This window comes from Pan troglodytes, chromosome 14, assembly GCF_028858775.2.
Source record: "Pan troglodytes isolate AG18354 chromosome 14, NHGRI_mPanTro3-v2.0_pri, whole genome shotgun sequence".
NCBI lineage: Eukaryota > Metazoa > Chordata > Mammalia > Primates > Hominidae > Pan > Pan troglodytes.
The window spans coordinates 28,487,435-28,504,957 of NC_072412.2; the positions used below are offsets into that span (position 1 = coordinate 28,487,435).

General features: G+C 41.6%; 1 protein-coding gene across 2 annotated transcripts in view; it reads left to right on the top strand.

The window, feature by feature from the left end:
• The window catches only part of MTUS2 (microtubule associated scaffold protein 2), a 481,365-nt gene that overhangs the window by 290,666 nt on the left and 173,176 nt on the right, over positions 1 to 17,523 (top strand). For both annotated transcript variants that reach the window (XM_024348494.3, XM_054665152.2), the window contains exon 5: positions 5,358 to 5,456. In XM_024348494.3, the coding sequence (XP_024204262.2) occupies positions 5,358 to 5,456 (99 nt within the window). The remainder of the gene's footprint in view (positions 1 to 5,357; positions 5,457 to 17,523) is intronic.

Here is a 17,523-nt window from a genome sequence, read left to right on the forward strand (position 1 = left end):
GGGCTCACAGAACTGAGAGGTTCCGGAGGTCATGGTGACGTGAGGCATGACTGTCCCCCAGGGGGGACTTCAACCGCAGCGGCAGGAATACATTTTCATCTCCTGGCCCCTTGTTCCCCTCTCTTGGCTCATCCTCAGAAAGGCTCTCCCCACATGGGAACAAAGATGATCAGCAGCTGCTCCAGGCCCATATCCTGCCAGCTTGGGCATCTATCGAGTAGAGAATTTTTGTCTAGTAAATCCAGCAAAATTCCCAAGGTAGGGCTGTCATCGTCCCAACTCACGTCTTGTTTCATTCTCAAGCCAGGATACTGTGTAACACCAGAGCGGTGCAGAGCTCTGATCCAGCAGGCCTGTGTTGTACCCCCACTTCAGGCCCTGGTGCATCAGGCCCCTACTCTGACCACATGAAACAAGAGGAGGGAAGGGTTGATTCCCCAAAGGTCAGCAGGGGTGCTGTTCAAAGGAGCTGTCAGGCCTAGTACGAGATGCCCGCTAGCCTTAGCAGCACAGAGTCTGCACTGGGGGAAAGAGATCAGGGAAAGCTGAATAGGGTCTAAGGAAATACTGCTATTCAAGAAAGGTAAAAAAAAATAAGGAAAAACTTCATAAATAAGTGTCAGGGACTCCAGGGACTAATAGAGAGCAAGCAGTTAGTGAGTTTTTGGTGAGTAAAAAGAGTTTCGTCATTGAGCCATTCAGTTAGACAGGGAAGCTGCAGTACGCTGAATACTGGCCCCTGAATATGTCCATGTATGAATCACCAGAACCTATCAATGTTACCTTATAGGGCAAAAGGGACTTTGCATGAAGTTCAGGATGTTGAGATGGGGAGATTATCCTGGATTACCCAGATAGAGACAGTGTCATCATAAGCATCCTTGTAAGAGAGAGGCAGGAGGAATTAGAAAGACATGATGCAGGAAGCCGGGATCGGAGTGATTGCTTTCAAGATGGGAGAAGGGGCCACCAGCCAAGGAATGAAGGAAGCCACGAGAGGCGAACAAGGCAAGGAAACGGACTCTCCCCTGGAGAGTCTAGAAGGCACCAGCCTGGCCGACACCTTGGCTTCAGCCCAGTGAGCCTGATTTCAGACTTCTGACCTCCAGAACTAGAAGAGAATAAACTTGTGTTGTCTGAAACGGCTAAGTGATAATTTGTTACAGTGGTAATGGGAAAACTAAAACAGAATGAGCTGAAATTGAAGATGACCTGGAGTAGGCCAGGCAGACAAGGGAGAGGCTGAGCACTCAGCCTCCGTGAACAGCACAGGCTGAGACACCCAGGGTCACATGGAAACAGCAGGGGCACCTGGCAGAGGACAGGAGATCCTGGAGGATGCTTACCCCACACCATGGAGTTGGGACTTCCTACTGAAGCCCAGGGTAAGCTTTGGAAAGGTTTTAACAGTAAAATCATGGGATCTTGTTAAAGGCTTAAGGTCTTTCTGGCAGTGCTAAGGAGGGTGAGTTAGGTAAAGATGCAGAGGTTAAGGCACAAGACAGAAATTACTGAAGAGAATTTTGTAGTTGTCCCAACAAGAAATGAGGACTGAGCTGAGGTACAAAGTGAGAATGAATCAGGGGCCAGACTTAGGAGCTACTGAAGGTCAGAAAGACCTCGTCACTGCTAGATATGGTAGGATGAGGAAGAAGACTGACTGGTTTCTGGTTTCAGTGACTGGGAGGACAATTGACCAGGAGAGAAAATACAGGACAGAGAATAGGTTTGAGAAGAAGCTAACCAGCTCCATTTGGGGAACAGTGTTTTTTGTCATCAAATAGATAAGCAGTAATGTCTATTTGGCAGCTGAAAACAGGTCTGGATCCCAGGAGAGGTATCTGGGCCTACCTGGATTGGAAATCACAGATGTGGTCATCAGTGTACATAAGTCGGTGATGTGAGCCTGTTGAACGGATAAGCTCACTCAGAAGACTGGACAGGAGAAGGCTGAGGCTGCACTGGGGATACCTTGGTCCAGGTATAAGGAAAGAAGACAGAGTAGCCAAGAAGGCTGAGACAACAGCCGGGGGGCAGTAGGAAAACATGAGACCAAAGACCACACTAGCATTTCTAGACACTCAGGGATCTCATTGAGTGAAACGAAAGCTTACCGTGTATTTAGAAGACATTTAGGCTGAGTCTAGATTGTAAAAAAAATGGCAAGAAGAACAGAAGGTCTTGATTCATCTCTGTAATTATCTGTGCTATCAAGAATTCCCAGACCATACAAGAGTTCTCCAGGTAGCCTAGTGTTCCTATGGTAAGTTTTACCAGGAAAGGGAGGGTAAAACTTTCGATTTGAGTTATTCCTATAGGATTGCTTGGACTAGACTTATCTGTCCTTATCCTTTTATGGATCAGACAAATTATTTTCATTAGTGGTTTGTTTTCTCTCCTTTTCTTTTTGCTTATTAGTTATTATACAAGTAATATGTGATGATTACAAAATATGGAACTAATGCAGAAGCATATTAAAATAAAAAGTAAAAGCTCCTAAATCCTACTGATTAGAAGTAACCATTATTAAAAGTTTGGTACCTTATCTTTCAGGTATTTTTACTTATTTGTAAGCATAATACATATGACATTTTGTGTTATGAAAATGGGATAATTCCATGCATGCTGTTCAACTAGCTTTTAAATTTATCATGGGCAGCTTTCCATGCCAGTACAATATAGAGCTATGACATCCTTTTTAATGGCTGCATAGTACTCCCTGGTTTGAATATGCCACAGTTCATATAACTTATGTTATATATGTTATAATTTATGTTTTTGCATACTTGTAGAAGTGTTTCCAAGAGAGATTTATAGAAGTGGAATTGCAGGGTCAAAACTATCAATATTTGCATTTTTGATAAAATTCAAATTGTACTCCATGAAAGCTGAATGGAAAACACTGAAAGGCTAAATAAATAATTGTATTTTGTTTTCCTTTAAGCACAAAACATTAGGTTTAGTGCAGATTTGGGGACTTTAACATTTCCCTTCTGAGCTTTCAGGAGTCTCAGTGTCTTTCCATATTTGTTGATAACGAAAATCAAAGCCAAGTGAAGGAACAGAATGGGGAGCTTAGCCATATAGTGGGTACCCTGAGGGGTACCCGTGACTTCAGCAGAGTGCAGTGGCTGGGCTTTCCATACCTGGAAGGTCCAGCCTTCTCTGAGCCCTGAAATGCCTGGGCAGACCTCCTGGAAAGAAGCCCAGAGGAGAGCAGGGGTTGGAGGGGTACACGCTTAGACCCTATCTGGGTCAAAGTTTGTGTTCTAGTGGGGATGGCAGACACTAAGCAAACAGGTGAGGATAGAATAGATTGTTGGGCAGTGACAAATGCTGTGAGGAAGAATGAAGCAGGTGAAGAGGAAACTGGCAGATGATGAGAGGGCCACAGTAGCTGGAGAACCAGGCATGGTGAGGAGACCTTGCTGTGCTGAGACCTCCTGAATGGATGGATGAGCCATGCTTAAGGGCTAGAGGAAGAATATTCTGTGCAGAGGAACTCAAGCCACAGGAGGAAGCATGGCATGTTTGGGGACCAACAAGGCTGGCATTGTGGCTGGCAGATGTGGGCAGGGACAGTGACAGCAGTATGTCTGTGAGGTCATCTAGGGCTATACTATCTGATATGGTGGCACATATCAATTAAATGATTGCTTAACTAAATGAATCGATTAAATGATTGAGACTGCAGTGTCAGTAGGGCATGGGGCATGTTGGAAGAGCTGTTCTCAGACACTGTTTGTTGGGAATATGAATTAGTGGATCCTTTTGTTGACAATTGGACTGTGCATAGCAATACTGCAAAAGAGCAGACTGAATCCAGCAAAAGCAATTCTGTGCATTTGTCCTCTGAAGATCCTGGTCTGTGTGTACAAAGAAACAAGTAGAAGCTATTTCAGTGGCTAAACTTGTAACAATCTAAATGCTCATCCATAAGATGATGGTGAACTGAATTACAGTATGTCTTTGTCCATTTGTATGATGTGGCTTTTTTTTTTTTTTTTTTTTTGAGACAGAGTATCATTCTGTCGCCCAGGCTGGAGTGCAGTGGCGTGATCTCGGCTCACTGCAAGTGCCACCTCCTGGGTTCACGCCATTCTCCTGCCTCAGCCTCCCATGTAGCTGGGACTACAGGTGCCCACCACCATGCCTGGCTAATTTTTTGTAATTTTTAGTAGAGACGGGGTTTCACCGTGTTAGCCAGGATTGTCTCAATCTCCTGACCTCGGGATCCGCCCGCCTCGGCCTCCCAAAGTGCTGGGATGACAGGCATGAGCCACCACGCCCGGCCTGATGTGGCTCTTTTTAAAAAAATCTGTAAATACACTGATAAGAAAAAGATCTCCAAAAATGTGGGTAGGTAAAAAGAAATTGCAATGTTTATTTCATATATTTATCTAATAGCTGTATTTGTATATGTGTGTATATTTATAAATACCTAGGAAAAAATCTGGGAGAATAAACACAAAATTGCTAGTAGCAGTTACCTCTGGAAAGAAGAGTGAGGTCTCAGGGTTTGGGGGTGAGCATGGGGGTGACATCCATGGCCTGCATCTAAGGAACAAAAGCAAGCTTTGTTTTTGAAATGACCTAACAGTGTGCTGAAGCCAAGGCAGGTTTGGGTTAATCTAGGTCTGTGTGATTTCGCTAATCTCCCATCCACTGCTGTTTGACTTTCTGACAAACGTGATGTGAAGGTGAGCACTGTGCCCGGCACACAAAGGAGAAGCTGCACTGTGCCCTGGGTATTGCTGGACACAATATGAGGAGCGTCCACATGCTTTTGCTGGACCAGCTCTGGCAGCAAGTTCCACGAAGGCTTAGCTGCAGCCAAGAGAGCTAAAAGGCTCTCTAGGTCACCTCTGTGGACCCGCTGCATGGAAATTAATTAGAGTTGGACCATGTCCCCCGTGGCTTGGCTCCGGGTGATGCCAAAGTCATTAGCAGCTATGCGCAGCTACAGCGTCCTTCCCTGTCTTCTGAAAATTTGTTTCGGCAGAGAGAGGCAGGCAGACTAAATTGGTGGCTGAGGACGTAAAATTTTAATTCCCAGATAGTTTGGTCAGGGTTATTGGGGTGGCAGTGACCTTCAGAGAAGGGGGCGTTTTTCATCAAATCAGAGACAGCAGTGTCCTTACTTCTCCCCTGACCACTCAAAACTAAATTCCCTTTCCTATAAAGAAGTGTGTCATTCATCAAGCACAGGGGGTGGTGACCATAGCAACAAATCACCCAAATATTTCTTTTGTTGATATGTTTGACTTTCTTGAAGCCACCCTTTCCACAACTTATGGTGCCATTTCAATTTTAAGTAGCTTACTTTCTACCTATTTCTCTTTTCCGACTATACACAGGAACAAAGAAAGATGCTCAGAAAGATCAAGATACGAATAAACCTGCTGTTTCATCTCCTAAGAGAGTAGCAGCTTCAACCACCAAGCTTCATTCACCAGGTATGTAAGAAATATGATGTGTTACTTGGGGGGATGACTTGAACTTGGAATTTATCTTATTCAGATGTCATTAATGGAGCAATGCCAACCCATGTGATTTACTTAATTGTTCCAGAGCTTGACATACATATGCTGATGTTTTCTGACTCTAGATGAAATGAACCAGCTGTTCACATCATTTAATCTTAAAAAACAAGATGTTTTGCTATGTTTCAGTGGGAGAATCTTCTCTGTGTAGGGGTATCTGCTATTCCAATAGCAAGTAGAAATAATTTACAATTGAAAACACTTTAAAGATCTAACCTTAAGAAATAATATTGTCTAAAAGGAAGAAGAACAGAGATAATGGATATCAAATGATTTGTTAGTCTGTCAGCAAGGAAACCATTTATTTGCATTCAGATATGAATAAACTACATAAGGTTGCTTGAAAGTCAAAAATTGCTTATTATGAATATTCCTGGCCAGGTGTGGTGGCTCACGCCTGTAATCCCAGCACTTTGGGAGGCCAAGGCAGGTGGATCACTTGAGGTCAGGAGTTCCAGACCAGCCTAGCCAATATAGCGAAACCCTGTGTCTACTAAAAATATAAAAAATAGCTGGGTATGGTGGCTTTCGCGTGTAGTCCCAGCTACTTGGGAGGCTGAGGCAGGAGAATCACTTGAACTCGAGAGATGGGGGTTGCAGTGAGCCGAGATCACGCCACTACACTCCAGCCTGGGTGACAGAGTGAGACTTCATCTCAAAAAAAAAAAAAAAACAAAACAAAAAAAAACAAAAAAAAAAAAGAAGAGGAAGAGGGAGGAGGAGGAGGAGGAGGACGAGGAAGAGGGAGGAGGGAGGAAGGAGAAGAAAAGAAGAAGGAAGAAGAAGAAGAAGAAGAAATCCTGTTGTAGGACATTCATGCCATTGTAGAACAGTATGTAACACAACTTCAAAAGATTGTCTTTAAGCCCAAAAATGGTGGCCATAATAGCAGCTAATGTTTGAGCTCTAACTGCATGCCAGGTACTGCCCTGTGCTCTTTCAATATCTTAATTGATTTAATGTCCACAAAAACTCTGTGAGACAGGTTGTATTATTGCCCCTCTCTTTACATGTGAGGAAAGTGAGGCACAGACATTTCATTAATTTGCCCAAAGTCACAGGTAATAGAGCCTTGGTTTTAATCTAAGCAATCTGTGTCCCGGACTTACATTGTTAGCTGCTACACTGTTAACCCAGCAGCATGGAGAATAGAGAACTTATTAAAATTGCTGATTAATTTAAAATTTATGGAAAATAGGTCAAAGCCGTAAATGTGAAGGACAGGAGACAAAGCCTGGTAATTGGGTGAGAGATCTGAGGACCCTGCATAAATCTGGAATTTCTAAAGGGTAACACCTTGGCCAGATGCACAAGGAAGGAAAAGAAAACTCACCCTGCGGGTGACTGACTGATTGCAGCTCCATCTCTGAGGGAAGCCGAGGATGGGGAGCAAGCCCTCCCCCAGGAACCTTTGACCACAAGCCAGCCCCACTGCAGTTTAAGAGCTGGAGTCTGTGCTGCCACTGTGCTCTGAAGATCCAATTTAAAATGCTGTAGTGCTTATGGCTACTTAGTCGACTAAGATGTGAAATCACACACACAAGGAAACAAGCCACCATAAATAAGGTCCTTATATTCTAGAGAAAGAGTAAAAATAATATGTAATTTTAGACTTAACCATGTTAAAATATCTGTTAAAATTTCTAAGATGACCAATAAAATACATATATATTGTTCTGAACCCTAGATGGGAAAATATTGGAATGAGGGGTTAAAAAAATTAAATCAATATAAAGGAAGGAAAAAGAAGGAAAGAAGGAAGGCCAGGAGGGAGATGGGAGAAATTGAAAGAATACAATAAGATATTAGAAATGAACTCAAATATGTCATAATGACTTACATGAACTATACTCTCTAAACTAACTCAAAGATTTAGATTACCAGAGCCAGGCGTGGTGGCTCGTGCCTGTAATCCCAGCACTTTGGGAGGCTGAGGCGGGTGGATTACCTGAGGTCAGGAGTTCGACACCAGCCTGACCAACAGGGTGAAACCCTGTCTCTACTAAAATACAAAAATTAGCCAGGTGTGGTGGTGTGTGCCTGTAGTCCCAGCTACTTGGGAAGCTGAGGCAGGAGTATCATTTGAACCTGGGAGGCAGAGGTTGCAGTGAGCCAAGGTCACGCCACTACACTCCAGCCTCGGCAACAGACTGAGATTCCTTCTCAAAAAATAAAATAAAATAAAATAAAAATTTAAAAATAAATTACTAGACTGTGTTCACTTATTAAACAGTCCAAAGGTATGTTTCAAGTGCATTTTTATGCTGTAAAATCTAGCTTTAGATTGTTTCCAAAGTATACTCCTAAAATATAAAAATATTAAAAATGTATAAGTAGAAGGATGGAAAATTAATATTTATACCAAAAAAACTAAACTGAAGAAAGTTTGTGGCATTATAGTTGTAAAACATATCTATTGTGGAATAATGAACAAATACTAAACTACCCTATGCTTAAAGTATAGATCTTGGTAAGTTTTGCCATGTGTACGCAGCTGTGAAACCATCATCCCATGCAAGATAACACACATGTCCACCAACCTTCAAAGTTTCCTGGGACCCCTTTGTCATACCACCTGCCTACCATTCTACACCCCCACCCCAAACCCCAGACAACCACTGATCTGTTCTGTCACTAGAGATTAGTTTGTATTTTCTAAAATTTTATATAAATGGAATCATTTAATATGTATGCTAGTTTTACTGGCTTCTTTCAACATAATTTAGATTCATCCATCTGGTAATAACCAATTCCATTTTACTAGTGTGTAGAATTCTATTATATAGATATCACTATTTATTTACTTGTTGATGGAAATTGGGGCTTTCCCCCCAGAACTTGGCTATAATAAGTAAAGCCAAATCTTTGTACAAATGTACAAGATTTGTACAAATCTTGGTATGAACATCTGCTTCCATTTCTCTTGGGTAAATATCTAAGAATGAAATGGCTGGGTCATATGGTAGCTACATGTTTAACTTCTTAAAAATGCCAAACTGTTTTCCAAAGTGGTTGTACCATTTTACATTTTCAACAGTTGTATATGACAGTTCCAGTTTCTCCACATTCTTGCCAACCCTTGATATAATCAGTCTTTTTTTATAGACATTCTAATAGGTGTGTCATGATACCTCATTGTGGTTTTAATTTGCCTTTTGCTAATAACTGATGATGTTATAATGTTGACTATCTTTCTATGTGTTTGACAGCTGTATATGTTCTTTGATAAAATATCTATCCAAATATTTTTCCATTTTTAAAATTGGGTTGTTTTCTTATTGAATTTTGAGAGTTTTATATTCTGGATATAATTCTTTCTTATGTTATAAATTACTATAAATTTTATTAATTTACAAAAATAGTATTCATTTTCCATATATGAAAATACATTTGATAATAGAAAAATCCAAATTCGCCAAAATATGTTTAAAGAGGTACATTTTGAGTCAGTATGAGTGACCATGGCCCAGGCCACACAATCTCAAGAAGTCCTGCTAAAGTCTGCCTGAAGCAGCCAGATTACAGCTTGCTTTTATACAATTCAGGGAGACATGAATTGCAGGAAAATCATAAATCAATATGAGGAAGGCATACATTGGTTTGGCCGTAAAAAGGCCAGACCTCTCAAAGCAGAGGGCTGGGGAGATCATAGGTGGGTTTTAGGGATTCTTTAGTTGACGGTTGGGATAGTTAAGCTAATGTCTAAAACTTGAAATCAGTAGAAAGGAATGTTTGAGTTAAGCTAAGGCGGTTGTGGAGACCAAGGTTCTTAGTATGTAAATGAAGCCTCATATGTGGCAGCCCTCAGAGAGAATAGATGGAAAATGTCTCTTTGCAGATTTCAAAGCTCTCAGGCTCTCAGTTAATCTCTCCAGATCTGAGAAAGCCTAGAAAGGGAGAGGTCTGACTACATTAATGGAACATTAATCTGATGCAAATTATTCCCACAAAAGACAGCTTTGCAGGGTCATTTTAGTCTGATGATCCTGTGGCAGCCGTTTCAAAACATGTTAAAGAAATATACTGTGGGATAAAATCTTTTTTACTTCTTTCAGCATCTGCTATCTGTCATGTTATGCTGTGTACCAGAGTCAGGTTGGAAAGCAAGCTACATTATATAGGGTTCATAAAACCTGTCTGATGAGATTTTATGGTTTGTAGGGTGTGACTCCCCCAGGCCCTTAGATAGGAATTTGGGCAAAAGAAAAAGAAGGTCATTAGTCCTCACATTTAAAAACTATTATTTTATGTTGCATGCAGCTCATTATATTTGTAAGTGGTAGATAATTACAGATTTCTATTATAATATTTTAATATAACCTTTTTTAAAATTATACTTTAAGTTCTGGGATACATGTAGAGGACGTGCAGGTTTGTTACATAGGTGTACACGTGCCATGGTGGTTTGCTGCACCCATGAACCCATTACCTGCATTAGGTATTTCTCCTAATGCTATCCCTCCCCTAGCCCCCCACCCCCGACAGGCCCGGGCTTGTGATGTTCCCCTCCCTGTGCTCCCTGTGTCCATGTGTTCTTGTTATTCAGCTCCCACTTATGAGTGAGAACATGTGGTATCTGGGTTTCTGTTCCTGTGTAAGTGTGCTGAGAATGATGGTTTCCAGCTCCATCCATGGCCCTGCAAAGGACATGAACTCATCCTTTTTTATGGCTGCATAGTATTCCATGGTGTATATGTCTCACATTTTCTTTATCCAGTCTATCACTGATGGGTATTTGGGTTGATTCCAAGTCTTTGCTATTGTGAATAGTGCTGCAATAAACATACATGTGCATGTGTCTTTTTTTTTTTTTTTTTTGAGATGAAGTCTCACTCTGTTGCCAGGCTGGAGTGCAGTGGTGTGATCTTGGCTCACTGCAACCTGTGCCTCCTGGGTTCAAGCAATTCTCCTGCCTCAGCCTCCTGAGTAGCTGGGACTACAGGTGTGTGCCACCACACCTGGATAATTTTTTTATTTTTAGTAGAGATGGGGTTTCACCATGTTGGCCAGGCTGATCTCAAACTCCTGACCTCAGGTGATCCACCCATCTCAGCCTCCCACAGTGCTGGGATTACAGGTGTGAGCCACTGCGCCTAGCTGCATGTGTCTTTATAATAGAATGATTGATAATTCTTTGGGTATGTATCCAGTAATGGAATTGTTGGGTCAAATGGTATTTCTGGTTCTAGATCCTTGAGGAATCACCACACTGTCTTCCACAATGGTTGAACTAATTTACACTCCCACCAACAGTGTAAAAGCATTCCTATTTCTCCACATCCTCTCCAGCATCTGTTGTTTTCTGACTTTTTAATGATCGCCATTCTAACTGGTGTGAGATGGTATCTCATTGTGATTTTGATTTGCATTTTGCTAATGACCAGCTTTTTTTTCATGTGTTTGTTGGCCACATAAATGTCTTCTTTTGAGAAGTGTCTGTTGATTTCCTTTGCCCACTTTTTGATGGGGTTGTTTGCTTTTTACTTTTACATTTGTTTAAGTTCATTGGAGATTCTTGATATTAGCCTTTTGTGAGATGGATAGATTGCAAAAATTTTCTCCCATTCTGTTGGTTGCCTGTACACTCTGATGCTAGTTTCTTCTGCTGTGCAGAAGCTCTTTAGTTTATTTAGACCCCATTTGTCGATTTTGGCTTTCGTTGCCACAGCTTTTGGTGTTTTAGTCGTGAAGTTTGCCTGTGTCTAGGTCCTGAATAGTATTGCCTGGGTTTTCTTTTAGGGTTTTTATGGGTTTAGGTCTTATGTTTAAGTCTTTAATCCATCTTGAGTTAATATTTTTGTAAGATGTAAGGAAGGGGTCCAGTTTCAGTTTTCTGCATATGGCGAGCCAGTTTTCCCAACACCATTTATTAAATAGGGAATCCTTTCCCCATTGCTTGTTTTTGTCAGGGTTGTCAAAGATCAGATGGTTGTAGATGTGTGGCATTATTTCTGGGGCCTTTATTCTGTTCCATTGGTCTATATATCTGTTTTGGTACCAATGCCATGCTGTTTTGGTTACTGTAGCATTATAGTATTGTTTGAAGTCAGGTAGCGTGATGCCTCCAGCTTTGTTCTTTTTGATTAGGATAATCTTGGCAATGCAGACTCTTTTTTGGTTCCATATGAAATTTAAAGTAGTTTTTTTCTGATTATGTGAATAAAGTCAATGGTAGCTTGATGGGGATAGCATTGAATCTATGAATTACTTTGGGCAGTATGGCCATTTTCACGATACTGATTCTTTCTGTCCATGAGCATGGAATGTTTTTCCATTTGTTTGTGTCCTCTCTTATTTCATTGAGCAGTGGTTTGTAGTTCTCCTTAAAGAGGTCCTTCACATCCCTTGTAAGTTGTCTTCCTAGGTACTTTTTTCTCTTTGAGCAATTGTGAATGGGAGTTCACTCATGATTTGGCTCTCTGTCTAGTATTGGTGTATAGGAATCTTGTGATTTTTGCACATTGATTGTGTATCCTGAGACTTTGGTGAAGTTGCTTATCAGCTTAAGGATATTTGGAGCTGAGACGATGGGGTTTTCTAAATATATAATCAAGTAATCTGCAGAGACAGTTTGACTCCCTCTCTTCCTGTTCGAATATCCTTTATTTGTTTCTCTTGCCTGATTGCCCTGGCTAGAGCAATACTTCCAAATTTCATATGGAACCGAAAAAGAGCCATATAGCCAAGACAATCCTAAGCAAAAAGAACAAAACTGGAGACATCATGCTACCTGACTTGAAACTATATTACAAGGCTACAGTAACCTTCCAATACTATGTTGAATAGGAGTGGTGAGAGAGGGGATCCTTGTCTTGTGCCGGTTTTCAAAGGGAATGCTTCCAGCTTTTGCCCATTCAGTGTGGTATTGGTTGTGGGTTTATCATAAATAGCTCATAGTATTTTGAGATATGTTCCATAAATACCTAGTTTATTGAGAGTTTTTAGCATGAAGCACTGTTGAATTTTATCAAAGGTCTTTTCTGCATTTATTGAGACAATCATGTGGTTTTTGTCATTGGTTCTGTTTATGTGATGGATTAGGTTTATTGATTTGCATATGTTGAACCAGCCTTGCATCCTAGGGATAAAGCCAAGTTGATCATGGTGGATAAGCTTTTTGATGTTCTGCAGGGTTCAGTTTGCCAGTATTTTATTGAGGATTTTCTCGTTAATGTTCATCAGGGATATTGGCCTGAAATTTTCTTTTTTTGTTGTTGTGTCTCTGCCAGGTTTTGGTATCAGGATGACGCTGGCCTCATAAAATGAGTTAGGGAGGAGTCCTTCTTTTTCTGTTGTTTGGAATAGTTTCAGAAGGAATGGTACCAGCTCCTCTTTGTACCTCAGGTGGAGTTCGGCTATGAATCCATCCGGTCCTGGGCCTTTTTTTGTTGATAGGCTATTAATTACTGCCTCAATTTCAGAACTTGTTATTGGTCTATTCAGGGATTCTACTTCTTCCTGGTTTAGTATTGGGAGGGTGTATGTGCCCAGGAATTTATCCATTTCTTCTAGATTTTCAAGTTTATTTGAGTAGAGGTGTTTATAGTATTCTCGGATGGTAGTTTGTATTTCTGTGGGATCAGTGGTGATATCCCCTTTATCATTTTTTATTGCGTCTATTTGATTCTTCTTTCTTTTCTTCTTTGTTAGTCTGGCTAGTGGTCTATCTAATTTGTTAATCTTTTCAAAAAACAAGCTCCTGGATTCATTGATTTTTTTTGAAGGGTTTTTCGTATCTCTGTCTCCTTCAGTTCTGCTCTGATCTTAGTTATTTCTTGTCTTCTGCTAGCTTTTGAATTTGTTTGCTCTTGCTTCTCTAATTCTTTTTTTTTTTTTTTTTTTTTTTCGGAGACAGAGTCTCGCTCAGTCGCCCAGGCTGGAGTGCAGTGGCGCGATCTCGGCTCACTGCAAGCTCCGCCTCCTGGGTTCATGCCATTCTCCTGCCTCAGCCTCTCGAGTAGCTGGGACTACAGGTGCCCGCCACTACGCCTGGCTAATTTTTTTGTATTTTTAGTAGAGACGGGGTTTCACTGTGTTAGCCAGGATGGTCTCGATCTCCTGACCTCATGATCTGTCCGTCTCAGCCTCCCAAAGTGCTGGGATTACAGGTGTGAGCCACCGCGCCCGGCCTTCTCTAGTTCTTTTAATTGTGATGTTACAGTGTCGATTTTAGATCTTTCCCGCTTTCTCCTGTGGGCATTTAGTGCTATAAATTTCGCTCTAAACGCTGCTTTAGCTGTGTCCCAGAGATTCTGGTACGTTGTGTCTTTGTTCTCATTGGTTTCAAAGAACTTATTTATTTTTACCTTAATTTCATTCCTTACCCAGTAGTCATTCAGGAGCAGGTTGTTCAGTTTTTCTGTAGTTGTGCAGTTTTGAGTGAGTTTCTTTTCTTTCTTTTTTTTTGAGATACAGTGTCGCTGTTGTTGCCCAGGCGGGATTGCAATGGCGTGATCTCAGCTCACTGTAACCTCCACTTCCTGGGTTCAAGTGATTCTCCTGCCTCAGCCTCCCAAGTAGTGGGGATTATAGGCATGCACCACCATGCCCAGTTAGTTTTGTATTTTTAGTAGAGATGGGGTTTCTCCATGTTGGTCAGGCTGGTCTCTAACACCCTACCTCAGGTGATCCGCATGCCTCAGCCTCCCAAAGTGCTGGGATTACAGGCTTGAGCCACCGCAACCGGCCTTGAGTGAGTTTCATAATCCTGAGTTCTAATTTGATTGCACTGTGGTCTGAGAGACTGTTTGTTAGGATTTACATTCTTTTGCATTTTCTGAGGAGTCTTTTACTTCCAATTATGTGGTCAATTATAGAATAAGTGTGATGCGGTGCTGAGAAGAATGTATATTCTGTTGATTTGGGGTGGAGAGTTCTGTAGATGACTATTAGGTCCGTTTGGTCCAGAGCTGAGTTCAAGTCCTGAATATCCGTGTTAATTTTCTGTCTCATTGATCTGTCTAATATTGACAGTGGGGTGTCAAAGTCTCCCACTATTATTGTGTGGGAGTCTATGTCTTTTTGTAGGTCTCTAAGAACTTATTTTATGAAGCTGAGTGCTCCTGTATTGGGAGCATATATATTTAGAATGGTTAGATCTTCTTCTTGCATTGATCTTGTTACCATTATATAATGCCCTTCTTTGCCTTTTTTGATCTTTGTTGGTTTAAAGTCTGTTTTATCAGAGACTAGGATTGCAACCCGTGTTTTTTTGTTTTGTTTTGTTCTGTTTTTGCTTTCCATTTGCTTGGTAAATATTCCTCCATCCCTTTGTTTTGAGCCTGTGTGTGTCTTTGCACGTGAGATGGGTCTCCTGAATACAGGACACCAATGAGTCTTGACTCAATTTGCCAGTCTGTGTCTTTTAATTGGGGCATTTAGCCCGTTTACATTTAAGGTTAATATTATTATGTGTGAATTTGATCCTGTCATTATGATGCTAGCTGGTTATTCTGCCAGTTAGTTGATGCAGTTTCTTCATGGTGTCAATGGTCTTTACAATTTGGTATGTTTTTGCAGTGGCTGGTACCGGTTATTCCTTTCCATGTTTAATGCTTCCTTCAGGAGCTCTTGTAAGGCAGGCCTGGTGGTGACAAAATCTCTCAGTATTTGCTTGTCCGTAAAGGATTTTATTTCTCCTTCACTTTGGAAGCTTAGTTTGGCTGGATATGAAATTCTGGAAAATATTTTCTTTAAGCATGTTGAATATTGGCCCACACTCTCTTCTGGCTGGTAGTGTTTCTGCAGAGAGATCTGCTGTTAGTCTGATGGGCTTCCGTTTGTAGGTAACCTGACTTTTGTCTGTGGCTGCTACTAACATTTTTTCCTTCATTTCAACCTTGATGAATCTGCTAATTATGTGTCTTAGGGGTGCTCTTCTCGAGGAATATCTTAGTGGTGTTCTCTATGTTTTCTGAATTTGAATGTTGGCCTGTGTTGTGGGAAGTCAGGGACCCCGAACGGAGGGACCAGCTGAAGCCACGGCAGAAGAACATAAATTGTGAACAGTTCATGGATATTTATCACTTCCCCAATCAATACTCTTGTGATTTCCTATGCCTGTCTTTACTTTAATCTCTTAATCCTGTCATCTTCGTAAGCTGAGGAGGATGTACGTCACCTCAGGACCCTGTGATGATGGCGTTAACTGCACAAATTGTAGAGCATGTGTGTTTGAACAATATCAAATCTGGGCACCTTAAGAACAGGATAACAGCAATGTTCAGGGAACAAGGGAGATAACCTTAAAGTCTGGCTGCCTGTGGGCCAGGCGGAACAGAGCCATATTTCTCTTCTTTCAAAAGCAAATAGGAGAAATATCGCTGAATTCTTTTTCTCAGCAAGGAACATCCCTGAGAAAGAGAATGCGTCCCTAAGGAGAGGCCCCTAAAATGGCTGCTTTGGAGATGACCATATCTTTTACAGTCGTAGATAAGGGATGAAATAAGCCCCGGTCTCCTGTAGTGCTCCCAGGCTTATTAGGACGAGGAAATTCCTGCCTAATAAATTTTGGTCAGACCGGTTGTCTGCTCTCAAACCCTGTCTCCTGATAAGATGTTATCAGTGACAATGTGTGCCCGAAACTTCATTAGCAATTTTAATTTCACCCTGGTCCTGTGATCTCACCCTGCGTCCATTTGCCTTGTGGTATTTTATTACCTTGTGAAGCATGTGATCTCTGTGACCCACACCCTATTCGTACACTCCCTCCCCTTTTGAAAATCACTAATAAAAACTTGCTGGTTTTGCGGCTTGGGGGGCATCATGGAACCTGCCAACATGTGATATCTCCCCCAGACACCCAGCTTTAAAATTTCTCCTTTTGTACTCTTTCCCTTTATTTCTCAGACCGGCCAACACTTAGGGAAAATAGAAAAGAACCTATGTGAATTATCGGGGGCGGGTTCCCCCAATAGGCCTGTCTTGCTAGGTTGAGGAACTTCTGCTAGATAATATCCTGAAGAGTGTTTTCCAACTTGGTTCCTTTCTCACCATCACTTTCAGGTACAGTCAAACATAGGTTTGGTCTTTTCACGTAGTCCCATATTTCTTGGCAGCTTTGTTCATTCCTTTTCATTCTTTTTTCTCTAATCTTTTCTTCACCCTCTACTTCATTAAGTTGATCTTCAATCTCTGATATCCTTTTTCCTGCTTGATCGATTTGGCTATTGAAGCTTGTGTGTTTCATGAAGTTCTTGTGCTGTATTTTTCAGCTCCGTCAGGTCATTTATATTCTTCTCTAAACTGGTTATTCCAGTTAGCAATTCCTCTAACCTTTATTCAAGGTTCTTAGATTCCTTACCTTGCCTTCCAAAGCCTACTTCTGTCAGTTCGTCGAACTCATTCTCCGTCCAGTTTTGTTCCCTTGCTGGCCACGAGTTGTAATCCTTTGGAGGAGAAAAGGCATTCTGGTTTTTGGAATTTTCAGCCTTTTTGTGCTAGTTTTTCCTCATCTTCATAGATTTATCTACCTTTGGTCTTTGATGTTGGTGACCTTCCGATGGGGTTTTTGTGTGGACGTCCTTTTTGTTGATGCTATGCTATTCCTTTCTGTTGTTAGTTTTCCTTATAACATTCAGGCCCTTCTGCTGCAGGTCTGCTAGAGTTTGCTGGAGGTCTGCTCCAGACCCTGCTTGCCTGGGTATCACGAGCGGAGGCTGCAGAACAGCAAAAATTGCTGCCTGTTCCTTCCTCTGGAAGCTTTGTCCCAGAAGGGCACCCGCCAGATGCCAGCTGGAGCTTTCCTGTATGAGATGTTTACTGACCCCTGCTGGGAGGTATCTCCCAGTACAGGAGGCATGGGGGTCAGGGACCCACTTGAGGAGGCAGTCTGTTCCTTAGCAGAGCTCCAGCGCTGTGCTGGGAAATCCACTGCTCTCTTCAGAGCTGGCAGGAAGGAACAACATTTAAGTCTACTGAAGCTGCACCCACACCTGCCCCTTTCCCCAGATGCTCTGTTTCAAGGAGATGGGAATTCTAT